This window comes from Telmatherina bonti, assembly GCF_933228915.1.
Source record: "Telmatherina bonti genome assembly, chromosome: 7".
In the NCBI taxonomy this organism is placed as follows: domain Eukaryota; kingdom Metazoa; phylum Chordata; class Actinopteri; order Atheriniformes; family Telmatherinidae; genus Telmatherina; species Telmatherina bonti.
In genome coordinates, this window is record NC_136625.1 from 12,101,342 (window position 1) to 12,114,828 (window position 13,487).

A 13,487-nucleotide genomic window follows, 5' to 3' on the forward strand; every position below is an offset into this window, starting at 1 on the left:
CTCCACTTAAATATACACACACTCCCTTTTTTTTTATTATTTCTTACAGCGGTCATATTAAATCTCTGTAAAGGAAAAAAACTATTTAACTCGCGGAAATCTGTCAGAACAGAAAAATCTCACTCTGATGAACAATTTAAACGCCATTTTTGTCCAAATCTTCAAAATATTAAACCTAATTAATTAAAATCCATTTTATTTTTGGTCCTAAACCTTATATTCATATAAACAAACATCTATTTTATTTGATTTTTTCTGAATAAACTGTTCAATATATACTTTTCAGGTTGGTCTATAAATGTATTGGTTGTGCAAACCACTAATTTATAATGGTGTGTAAAGGGTTACATGGTAAACACACTGTAAAACACTTTATTGAACCTAAATAAGAGTAAAAGCTGCTATATAAGTGTGACGTCTGTGTGGCCCAGTTAATGGACTGGAAATGCCCTGACTTATTAGCTGGTAATAGCACGTAACATAAGGCCCACAGCTCAGTACAAACGTTGGGATTACAGGTAAGTATTTTCTGGCAAAGCAGCACAAACAAAGCAAAATGCATTGACCATCATTTAGACGTTGCATCTCGTCTAAAAGGAAACACAGACCGGTTTGCTCTGAGGTAAAATGAATCGAATTAAAACATCCAACATATTCATGATCAGGCAACGCGAGCCTTTTTAAGGTGTCTGCAAAGCTTAAGTGGTGCTAAAAGGCTGCAGAAAATGGAGCTGCATTTCTCTCCTAACACAGAGAGCACACTTGTCTTATTTGAATCATCTCTACTGGAGAGAGATGATGTTTGATGATCTTCCAGGCTGTGGCCTCAGAGAGAGGCTGCAAATGAAAACATCTGGTGTGAATTAACCTTCAGACACGACGCAACGTTTGCATATGCATGGCACATAAAAGCCGCTTCATTTAAGTCCCGATGCTGTGTGGTGCAGAAATTATATCATTTTCAAGACTTTTCAAGGTCAACTGGCTCACCTTGGGAGTGGGAATGGCTCGTAGACGCCGTTCAGAAAAAAGAACCAAAACAAACAACTGACTGGGAGTTGCGTGTATAAGCTCATGATGTTATGAATCAACAACCAATTAGCCATTTATTTTTTATTACTTACCCCTCATACCTGCTGCTAGCTGCTGAATAGGAAGCACGAGGGTCTAGACCAGGGGTGTCAGAATCCAGTCCTCACGGGCCGGAATCCGGCAGGTTTTTGTTGTTTCCCTCCACCAACACAGCTGATTCAAATCAGTGGATCCAGCAGCTTCTTGTCAACCTGTTTGAGTGTCGGTCAGGTGTGTGTTGGAGCACAGAGACAACAAAAACCTGCAGGATACCGGCCCTCCAGGATTGCAGTTTGACACCCCTGGTCTAGACTTTCTGCCCTCTGGCCATTAACAGGTTGCTCGGAGTCTAACAAGACCGAGTCTCTTGTGATTGTGTTTCAGCAAATCGTAGAAAATCCAGTCAAAGGGCAGAAAGGGTAAGTCGAGCATTCACAGCGAAAGGTCTCAGATCTTAAAATAGCAACAGTTTTCATGTTTCCTCCTGCTGCCGAGGCTGAGGAGAAAAGAAAACCTTCCCCAGGTTGTCATCAGAATAGACATCAGTCTATCCGTCAGCCACCTGTGGAGCCTGACGGCTTCGTCGCCCACATTTAAGGCGCTCTGTTGCATCAGGAGTACAAACTTTGACTTACAATCCAGCACCTCCCTCAGATAATCAAAGCTCCGTCTGAACGATTTAATAATGCAAATTATAGCTTACTTGAATTAACAGTCTGTCTAGATGCAGGCTCATTACAGTTGGGAATTTAGCCGGAACGCCGGCTGCATTTAAATGCCGGCACAGTTTTCCCACCTTCTGATGAAGCACATGATTAAAATGAAACTTAACCTCATTCCAGAGAAAGCTGAACGCGAGCCAAAACACGCTGGTTGCAATCAGTTTCAGGCTGAGAATCAAAGCTTCGCATTGTTGGAGAAATAATGTTTTCCTCCTGACTGCCCCCCCCCCCCCCCCCCCCACACACACACACACACACACACACACACACACACACACACACACACACCCGTCTTCCTCCCCCAGACTCTGATAAGTGAACACAACCTCTGTCTCCCAGGCTGCAGCTCAGAGTCACTGACCCCCCCCACCTCCCCAATATGAATAATCAAACTGATATTTTTAGCTTTTCCTCTTCGTGTTACTGTCCTGACTTCATGATCTCCTCCTCTCTCCCTCCTTCCATCCTGCTTTCTATCTTCCCTACAAACTCTCCACTCCGCCTTTCTCTCTGAACTCCCCCCCCCACCCCACCCCACCCTTCAATCTGCAGATCGCCGATTTGTACAAGAAGCAGCAACAGATTCAGAACCAAGGGGAGAAAGCTGACCTGGAGGACTACTACTGATCATCAGCAAGGAATAATAAATAAATGGAAATTTCAATGTAATTGTAAATATTTTCTCTCTTTTTTTTTTTTGTACCGTTGAATGAAAATAAAGGCTCTTGCCACTTTTAAGCATCCTGTAATTAGTTATTGATTTATTGAAGCTGCTCTTTCTGTTGTTATGATTTCCTTTTGAGAGACAAAATTGCGTAAACATCCCACCATACACGTACATAAACTCGCGTCGACTCAGCGGGTACAGCGTACCTGCTGCTAATAATTCGCTATCAGGAATTTGCTGTGCAAAGCCCGGGTGGCATACCAATACTTATAACTGGCCTGATTTCTGCTCGAGCATTTCACATAGTGGCAGCAAAGTGCCTTCAGCTTGTGCTGGTAATGAGAGGACACGCCGGGGAGATTACCGACTGTTAGGGGAAAAGAAAAAGATGCAGAGCAGACAATTGCTCAAACAGCAGGACAAAAGAGAGCAACCACAGCTTGCATGAGATGATGGAAATCTACTAACTGTCCAGTCTGAATCAATCAGATGTGAGGAAGGGGGGGGGTTCAGTGCCAAGATTCTGATTATGATGTTGACAAGAGGAATGGGAGGAAGTGGGTGTGAATAACAGGTTGAAGCACTTTGTGACATGTTTGTTTGTTTCTTTCTGATGTAGTACCACAGAGTGCCTTTTAATTCCAGTTGGAGATAATGAGGAGGAAATATTTTAATGTCAGCGGGGTTGTTTGGCCACGAGGTGCACGCGACACGTGCATCAACAGCTGCACGAAGAGCAGAAGTAATGCTTTTAAATGATGCAATAGCTCAACAGGTATCAGACTGACTGCGTTTATGTGGCGTCTTCTGGATGAGCCTGATTTACCGTGGTTTCAGTACAAAGCTATTCACTATTAAGGGAGAATTTCATGAATTGGGAACGTGCTAGATTCCTTTATGAACCCATTTTGTGGACCTGGTGACGGTAATGAGTGGTAAATACCTGCAGTAACTAATGGCTGTCCAGATGGCCTTGGTGTTCTGTTTGGTGCCAATTACGTGACAGAGAGGAATAATACATGATTTAAGATTAAATTTAATAAATTACATTTTAGAAAAGAGTGTTTCTGTTGCATGTATTATTTAATTTTTTTTGTTTCTACAGAGATATACAGTGTTTAATCTGTATTTTTTATTATTTATCATATAAATATATTTTTTTAAATGTTGTTTTCTTCTGTTTATTACTGAGGCAAACTTGGTAATTTTATCAGTAACTTATTCTTCAGTATCTCATTATATTTATAACTCACTAATATGTTTAATTTGTAAATATACCATCCACACCTGTGTATATGTCAGTAAAGAGCCTTTAAGTTGAAGTCCGTTGTAGCAACATTACACAAATGTCCATCATAACTGGTTGGTTTTGACTCGTTCTGACGAGCACTGACCATCCTTACACACATTCCTGGACTCATCACGTTGCCCCGCATCATCCTAAAGCTGAAGTCCCAAACTATAGGCTTCCAAAGCTGCAATCCAGCAGTTTTTCATTGTTTCCCTGCTCCAACACACCTGGATCAAATCAAATGGATCAAACCGCTTATTGTCACAATGACCCATTAATTTCCATCAGGTGTGTTGGAGCATTGAGGCGACAAAAACCTGCCAGATCGCGGCCCTGAAGGACTAAAGTTTGAGACCTCTGTCCTAAACTGCACCTAACAACGTTGGTTCCCAGCCGAGGGCGTCTCGTATGGACACCGTGTCACATGTCGGCAACTGCTTATCGGTACGCAGAGCGATTCAGACGTCCATTCATCAAGTTAACATAGCACAAAACTACATAGCAAAAAACAGTAATACAATGCCATAAAATGAGAAAATGGAAAGAAACCAAAGCACAACTTTTAGAAAACACTTAATTTTGTTATTTGCTGATCTTTTATTTTTATTTATATAAATTCATGAAATGTTAAATCATTTTTTTAAAAATTTAAGAATCACTTATGCAATATTAAAGAAATGAAATCTCTGCATCCTGTGAAATGTTTGTGGGTTTTGTTTTTCTGTTTTCTGTTGCCATAAATAAGCAAACAATGAGCCTGATTTCACGCCTAGTGCCGTCTGCATGTTTTTAACCTGCAACCGGATCGGAGTTAAATATATCTGAACGACGTCTAAATTCCAAAAATGCACAGAGAGGAGCGAGAAGTGAAGTTGGCTCGAGATGCTACGAGTAAATTTACACTCATTTCTGCTTTGCCAAAGTCTTTTTTTTTTTTTTTTTTTTCAATGGCTGCATAAGTTAATCCAACTTATTAAAATACGACTAAATAATCACTGTTTCCAATAAATTTAAGGGTCATCCAACAAGAATGAGGGGAAAAAAAAAAAAAAAAAAAGGCTAACGCTGCTAAAGCTAGAGATCCACAGATGTGAAAGATTTTCTAATGTCCAAGTCATTGTTAACCTGGCATCAGTGGCAGGTTGAAATGACAGGAACAACTGGTGTCAGGTATCAGCTGGCTGCCCATTTCCAAAACAGATACCTCCCAAATTAAGAAGATGCAGATGTTGCACGTCTTGCAGTGATTAATTGAGCACACCCTAATTTGATGCTTGTCTGTTGCCCCAACTCCTCTCCCCTCCTGGATGCAGTCCCCCCCTTCTGTTCACATCTCTGGTGGGAAGAACTCCAACGTGAAGAGAGGAGTCAAGGAGGTACTAATTGGAAAACTGAGATACGGAGGAGGATATGATTCCCACCCTGCATCTGCTTGTGAGAATCCAGTTGTCACAAGCAGAGTCAGTACTGCTGTTTTTCCTGCAGCAGCCGATCATGTCTCTGTCCCACCGACAGGAGACGACCCTTAACGAGTTGCAGGAAATGAATGCAAAGCGCTTGTTCCCTGGTGTAATTCCTGTGTTTATGGAGGCGTGCATCCAGTCGGCATCTGCTCGGCACTGGCTTGTTTTCAGGATATTTAAATGTAAAACTCTGCTGTGACTCAATGCGGTATGTGGCATAGTATTGTCACTGTTTTCCCAAGCAGACGGGTTTATATTTCCTGTCCTCAAAAGCATGCGAGATTGCTATTTGTTCTGGGTTCTCTGTATGCAAGTATTCACACTGCACGGCTGGTGGTTTGCCTATTATTTCTGTGTGTGTGCTGTGTCCTGTGTCTGCTGGAGGACGGTTTGAGAAGGATGCTGTTGTGGCTGGATAATCATGGAAATTCCAAATCCAGTTTTGTCTGCTGGCTTGTTTTTTCTTTTTGGTTTTTTTTTTCCTTGCTATAATTATTTTGATTATCTTCATGTAAATATGGAAGAATGTCTCTCTTTTTCCTTCTTCCTCTTACTTTGATCTGCCCATTACATCTGACACTTAGACCGAATATCATTACCACATCTTGTGTTTTTTTTTCTTCCCCAACAGAACCAACCAGGCCTTCTGGTTGTTAGTGAAAATCTGAAATTCAAATGGAAGTTATCACCTTCGCTGTAGACCTCAAAGCTGACTTAAAAGATGGAAGAAGCCTTAATGAAAATCAAGCAGCAGAGTATGAAATATTGAGAAAGCAAATATGCAATTAATTCAATTGCTTGTTGCGTTTGCTGTTAGGTTTTGTTGATGGTGAAGGGAGAAAAAAAAAAAGCGTTGAAGTTGGCTCTGGTGTTGCGTGTTTGCATGTGTGAAGAGGGGCTGTTTTTATCATCCGGGTGTGAAAAGAGTGTGCGCTCTGTTAACTACATGTGTATATGTGTCACTGATGTCTACAGAGAGAGAGAGAGAGAGAGAGGAGGGAGGCAGGTGGTGCACATGACACACCTTCAGGCCATAGCGCTGCAGTAGCCTCCATTTTCGCCAAGGTGCCGGCTTGTGCTCAAACAGCTGTGCTGTTAGTTCACGTCAAGTCACCTGTTCAGGCGTGCACCTGCAGGGCAAACCTACCTGCTCAGCACCTGCGGTTTTTCCACATGCTTCGAACTGACTGGAGCCTCTGTGGTGCTGGTGTGCATTGTGGGAGGGATCTCTGATCTAGTGATGATGTTGAAGGTGGCTCGTGTGCTGAAACTGTCCCTGCTGTCCTCTTTAAAGTCTCAGCCAGCGTCCCCTAAAGCGAGGTCATGGATTATCTTCAATTGCAAAGGGACAAAAAAAGAGGACATATAAAATAAATAAATCAAAAAGAATCTAGGTTTCACCTTTTTCTGTCCTTTTTGCGTCTCTCTCTCTCTCTCTCCTTCTCTTCCCCGTTCTCCCACATAAGCTATCTGTCTTCTTCACAATACCCCTTTCTCCACCACGAGAACAATGCGTTTGTTCTCCTCCGCCTCCTCCACATCCCTTCATCCCCTCCTATCCCTCCATCCATTTGTTTGGTGCTCTCTGTGACATCTCTGCCATGCCAGACCATGAGGGAGAGAGGGAGGGACAGGCGCCGTCATTGTCCCCGGACAAGCCCACGGAATATCAATAGTGTTTTTCTTGAGCAGGAGTGCCGAGCGTTGGCCAGTAACCTTTCGGATTTGATGATGTCAGGCCCCCTCTTTTTTTTGGGGCCCTTTATATGAATCCCAACCTCCTGCAATCTCTGCTCTAACGGGATATTGGCTCCTTTACACAAGAGACAGTGCAGGATTGTGCGTGCAGGGTGACTCATCGGGACACTTCATCTCATTTTGATCTGATAGAAGCTGTTCAGCTGTGCAAGTTCTGCTAATTAAACCACGATATATCATGTTTAGGCGTTCAGACGGGATTAGAAATAATAATTGGGTTAGTCTGAGGTGTGGAAACAAGAGTGACTGGAGGGAGAAAGGTTTGGATTTAAAGTAAATGTTGGTTAATGAGTTACAGTAATCATGGTTGCTTTGTTTGACCCCTTATTCTTCTGACGGTTTAGTGAGTCTAACTTCACACCATGTCATCCTTTAGCTCCAGTAGATCAAGGAGCATAATGTCTTGTGACTGCTGGGGGTTTGTGTCCAGCACATTTCTGGAACGCAAACATAACAACTTGTCATAAAGCGACTCAAACAAGAATACTTGCAGGTTTGTCGTCACTGTGTTCACAAACAACCAGCAAACTGCTGAATGTTTCTCCATTTTAGTGTGTTACACAGCATGTTTCCACAGTGTCAATATGACATTGGTTTTAATAGAATATATATATATATATATATATATATATATATATATATATACATATATATATATAGGAAAGATTATATTGTAGATATAAGGAATATTATAAGTAGATGGAAATTTATGTAATATTTTGTAGATATGGGTGTAAGTATATGTGTCTATAGTATATCTGTGTGGATGTGTGTATATGAATGGATGTACATGGAAATGTGTGTGTGTGTGGATATATGTGAATGTAAATATGTATAGTAAATTGAATAAGTATGTTGAGACGTGCAGCGACAGAATATAAAACTAGATAATTACGAAGTGTGTTCCCACTTCTTTTTTGAACTCCTTTTCTTTCACACATTTATTTGACTATTAACTTGAGGAATTATTATTATTATTATTATTATTATTATTATTTTCTTACTATGTGTCATTTGTTCGGAATAAATAAACTAACTATATCGTTCCAATTTCATTGCGAGGAATATTAATCTAGTTAATTAACATAATAATAGATAATATAATTAAGATAAGTCAATGTAACTGAGCACTAAAAATCGTTGTTTCCCATAATGCCGTTCACCTCTGTTAACCAGTTGGAGGTAATTCGGTGAATTTTGCAGCTTTTAGTTCTGCTTTTACTTCAGGAGTGAAGTAGTAATTTAAATCATCCTCTGCTAGGTGAAAAGTCTATTCCTCTGTCTGGTTGATCAATGACAACACAAAAAACATCCCCTCATAACTTTGCATTTGGATAATCCCTTGTCTAAAGAAAAATTACCCCATCATCACGAGAAAACAGTGTTTTAAAAAAAGTCACATGAGCGGTTTTTTTTTTTTTTTTTTTTAGTTTTCATCCAAACAAACAAGAAAAGATCTTGAGTCACTATGTCGACCTCATGTCAGCAATAATCCGTTTTCCACAGTTTGACATGTTAAAGACAATAAAATGCAGTTTACCTGCTATAATGTTGATGGATGATGATCAAATGAATTATTTTGGTACTGTCATGTAACTACTCTTAAACATTTTATTAAATGTATTTATTATTAATGATGTTTCTCTTACGGCTTGTCTCTTCAAAGGGGTCGCCATCATCGCTCGCGTGAATTAGCACGTTTTTTCGCCAGATGGGCATCCGGTCCTGCATTTATCCGAACTTGGAACCGGCCCCTCAGAGAAGAAGTCTATATTTGATATTAATATCAATTTAATATTTGAAAAAAAAATAGAAATATTGATTAATTTAATATTTAAATGTTTATAATTTAATATATTAAAATAAAACTACTCTGAAACTACTGGGGATGTTTGTATTTAACAACAATCATCCAGGCAGCTGCTGCACCGCGTTGGAGACGGCTGCTCTGATGTTAGCTTAGCCATAAACAAACACTTTCACGTAAAGTTTTTGCTGCAAAACAAGAACAATTTTGGTTAATCAATTACTATAAGAAAGAGGATATGTGTGTTAAAAATGAAAAAGAGAAACTTTTTGTGGAATTTCTCACATCAATTTTCCTCAGCAACCTTTCATACTTGCATCAAGCTACGATGAATCAAGTTAATTTAATTTCTACAAACTCGCATCATTCCAGTTGCTCAAGTTCACAAAAATGTAATTATTTTGAGGCAACTGGTTTGCATATTTATTTTTGTTTTTGTATAAAGCCAACTTGTTCGGTTTTACTGTGAAACGTTAATGACAGAGGTGGATTGGGTGAAAAACATTGATTATTTTATTGAAAACTGCACTTTTTAGCAGTAGGTTGTAAATAGTAGTTAGAAAATTTGGGTTCTGTTCTCTGAAAATAACAATTTAAAAGAGAAGACAATGGCCTAACTACAGAGTCACACAACATACATCTGCAGCTGTTGTAGAATATTACTGGTCTGCAGTGGTCGGCGCTGGCCTGAGATGGGAATCTAGTTTGGCTGAGGTCTGGGGAGGAGTGAATGCTGAGCCATAATATCTGTTCCAGTAAAGAAACTGGAGCTCAGAGTCAGACAGTATATTCAGCTGCAGATGTTGCTGCTCATCTGGAGCACAGAGCAATGAAAGAAGGTGGCAAGGTTAGACCTTGAGAAGAAAGGAACACTGGAAAAATAGTTCAACAACCATAAATGGACTGTAGTTAGTCTGTTCTTGCCATCTTGACCACTCAAAGCACTTTCACACTAATGCCACATTCACCTCTTCAGCACTTCTGTATTTTATACCCTAAGTGCTTTGCTCCATCACACACATTCATGCCCTGACAGACACGTCGGGAGGCGTTGCGCGGCGGTCAGTGTTCCACTTACACATCAGGGGACGCCTGGAATCAAACCACCAACTTTCAGTTTGGCAGATGACTGATTCCTCCTCAGCTACAGCCTCCTCCGTTAACAGTCTGGAGAAAACTCCACGATTTGTGGGTTTGACTTGTTCTCCAAACTCTCCTTGCCTCTGTGGAGGCCCCACAGGACTGAGCTCAGACACCACATTGTACCTTCAGAAGCTGGTTGATAGAAATGCTACAGCTGTCTAAATATGATTTTTTTTTTAAATTAAAAGCTACAAACTTTTGAAAACCCTCTAATTGCTTAATGTTCCGGTTGCAGTATAAGCTCGTACACTCTTGGCGATGCATTAACATCTTTTATCACCTGCAGTACTTAGTTTTGAGCGGAAAGGGAACGCTTGTCATTGTGATGCTAATAGGCTGCAAACGGTGAACACTGATGGCAACGCTGCAGGTGACGATGGTTGAGAAAGCTGTGCTAATCAAAAAAGAAATATTTAGCAGATTTAAGCAAATTTCTGATGTATTTGTGCTTCATACGCAAATTCGAATGTGTTATTTCACTGTTGTTTGTTGTCAGTGTTGCTTTTCACTACCTGACGTCACAGATGTTCGTATTTAAACTTTCTGTGCCAACTCTTTTTTTTTTTTTGGGAAAAGACAAGCGTTTTCAGAAATTGTTGCCGAGTAATTGACTGAATGAGGCATCAATCAGTCTGTCAGAGCTCACCTTCGTCAGTTGTATCAACAGAGTTGGTGAGATGAAATCTTTTCCAAGGACAGTAAGGAGAAGACTGACGTCTCTTTCATCCCAATGTAAAAAACCTCCACTGCCATCCTTTTCTTTCAGTGCAGGAATACTCCACTTCTAATGGAAAAGACTGTAAAAAAAAATTCCCATAATGCTTCTCTTTTAAGCGGCCACAAAATAGAAATCTGCAAATCAGCCTTTTTACATGAAGTAAAAATCATCTAAACCACCTCTTTTGTGTGTTCACCTCTGCTTGGCCTCTGGATGTCAAAGTGAAGCGTGGAAGAAAATACCCAATGAGCCACAGTGCAGAGAAACGGCCTGTGCTCATGGTGGATGTTGTCAGTTTGAGTTTCCTGTAACGAAGCTCCAAAAATCTGAACATGGATAACATGTTTTATGCAGCGCCTTGACCTGAATTTCATGTCTGAAAATACTTTTAGGGCTCTCTCAGTCTAATAAACTGCAGCGTGGCGGGGCGGGATCCTCCTCTCTCCTCATCATGATTAGAAGTTGAAACTGCGAATGAGTTCAGTGGAGGACGCTGATTATTTGGAAAAGCTGGCATTATATTGTGCCAGCATCATGTCGCTGCATCTGGTAAGCTGCAATTGAAAAGGTGAAATGAAGGGGAGGAAATTCAGATATTTTTGTCTGTGCAGCTGCAGTGACGAGGAAGCGTGCAATACAGATGTTTCTGCATTCATTTTTGTTTTGTTTACCAGCATTTTGATGAAATCGTCAGTGATTTTATTACAATCAGCAGAGAATTTGGTGTTAAAAAGCCAATAAAGAAGGTTGTGTTCCCATCAGTTTCACATGTTAAAGAAACTGTAGATGGTTATACGACGATGTTTTCTGCTAAATTTCTTTACAGGTGGTCGTCTGGTTTTTCTGTTCAGGCTTTGTTTGTTGTCGCTTTCTGTCTTCTCTCTCTTTTCTTGTTCTCTTTCATTCCTCCTCTCTTCTTCTCATTCTCCTCCTTCCCTTGTTCCCTCTGTCGTTTCTAGCGTTAATATCTATGAATAAACAAATGAAGGAATCAAGAACAATACTCCTGTGTCAAGAGAAGCCTTATATCCATAGGTTTCTTCTTCTTGGGAAAGCTCATTTTTAAAGTAGAAAAACAAAATAAAAGACTAAACATTAATGCTGACATCATTTTTTTTTTTTTTTTTGCTTTGCATAAAATCTTCACTCATTTTACCAAAAGAAATAGTAGAAAACATAAAGGCAGGTGGAAAGGCTCAATGCAAGCCACTCTAGACAAAACACATCAAACATGGCCGACACTTACTTTCATTAATAAAAATGTCGAGTTGAAACTGATCTGTGAAGATTCGTCCGTTAAGCAGATATTACTCTGTTTATTACTTTTTTCTCTGCATATTCTTCCATATTATATTCACTTCTAATATAATATATCCCTCCAGATCGCATGGTTCTTAAAATATAAGACAAATTTTTGGGCTTTTGCCACCCATTTTCTTCAAGGCTAAGAAACACAGTGATACATCAAATATTGCTCAAATCAGTGTTTTTCAACCACTGTGCCATGGCACACTAGTGTGCCATGAGAGATCACCAGGTGTGCCCTGAGAGATGATCAAATTTCACCTGATTGGTCTAATAAGCAGCAAAGTGTTCATTCAAAGAGGCCCAGAAAGATAATAAAATTCCTTTTTCTTGTGTTTGTCTTATTTCTATTTAAGACGCTCTGACAAGATAACTTTATTACTAATATGGGCTTTAAAGAAAAAAAAAAAAATATATATATATATATATATATATGTATATATATATATATATATTAAACATCTTGGTTTGTGGTGTGTCGTGTGAGTTTTAAGTGAAAAAAGGTGTGCCTTGGCTCAAAAAAGGCTGAACACTGCCTCAAATGTTTTCCAGTAACGGGTTTTTCCAGTAAGCTCAGGTTTACACACAGACACTCGTTCATGCTTTTATCTCATCCTGCATTGACAACTGCAGCGCTCTGCTTCCATCTGGTCCCTCACCTCTTGTGATGCCGTCGTAATGCTGCAGCTGATGGACTTCTCAGCAGGTCAAACACATCACCAATGTCACTAACCCTGGTCAGTGCGCTGGTTTCCTTCAGGACTTGGCTCAAACACTCACCGTCGCATACAAAGACAAGCACCCACATATCTCACTGACCTTCATCCACATCCACACCACCTCTCTCACATCTAATAACTGAAGCCTGCTGTCCCATGCACTTGCCTGCAGACCTGCACGGACAGAGCCTTTGCTTCCTCTGCCCCCAAACCTTTGATGGCCCTCCAGCGAGCATTAGAGCTGCAGATATGCGGACAGCTTGAAGTCTCGGCTCAACCAACTTGTTTAGGATTGCCAGTGGCTGAACTTGTGTTGCTGGAGTTAATCCTTTTATTTAAATCTAATTTGTTTTATCTGCTGCATGCATTGTGTCTTATTAATTCCCCTGTTTTGTTCTTTGCATGGATTTCTTTATTGTAAAGCACTCTGTGATTTTATCTGCAGAAATCCTGTTTAAATAAAAGAAATAACTTCTTTATAGACACATTTTCTGATACACCACTTTCTAATAACACCTCCTTTGCAGTCTATCTGACTCGCTCCATGTGGTTTAACAAGAAAAAGGGAAAGAGGCTCCTTTCATGCACATTTCTATAAAAACATTTCAGAAGTTTACCTCAAGTTTTCTTCACAGCTGGATGGAGATAAAGTTAATGGTACTTTACCTCCAAACAGCTGCAGGTTTGCCATCCCTAGATGAAATAAATATTATGCTTTAAATTGCCAGGCTGATGAGTTTACATGTGTGGGAAAAACATGATCATGATCATTTTCTCAAGTTTCATCTCTTATAAGTGCAAGTATGGTGAATTGAACAGATTA

At 40.0% G+C, this 13,487-nt stretch overlaps 1 protein-coding gene across 1 annotated transcript in view; it reads left to right on the forward strand.

Annotated features, from left to right (window-relative positions):
* Positions 1–2,420, forward strand: part of lig1 (ligase I, DNA, ATP-dependent) — a gene marked incomplete at its 3' end in the record, with an annotated part of 69,848 nt that extends 67,428 nt beyond the window's left edge. The window contains exon 27 of the mRNA XM_079243491.1: positions 2,346–2,420. Coding sequence (XP_079099617.1) covers positions 2,346–2,420 — 75 coding nt within the window. The remainder of the gene's footprint in view (positions 1–2,345) is intronic.
* Positions 2,421–13,487: the final 11,067 nt, after the last annotated feature.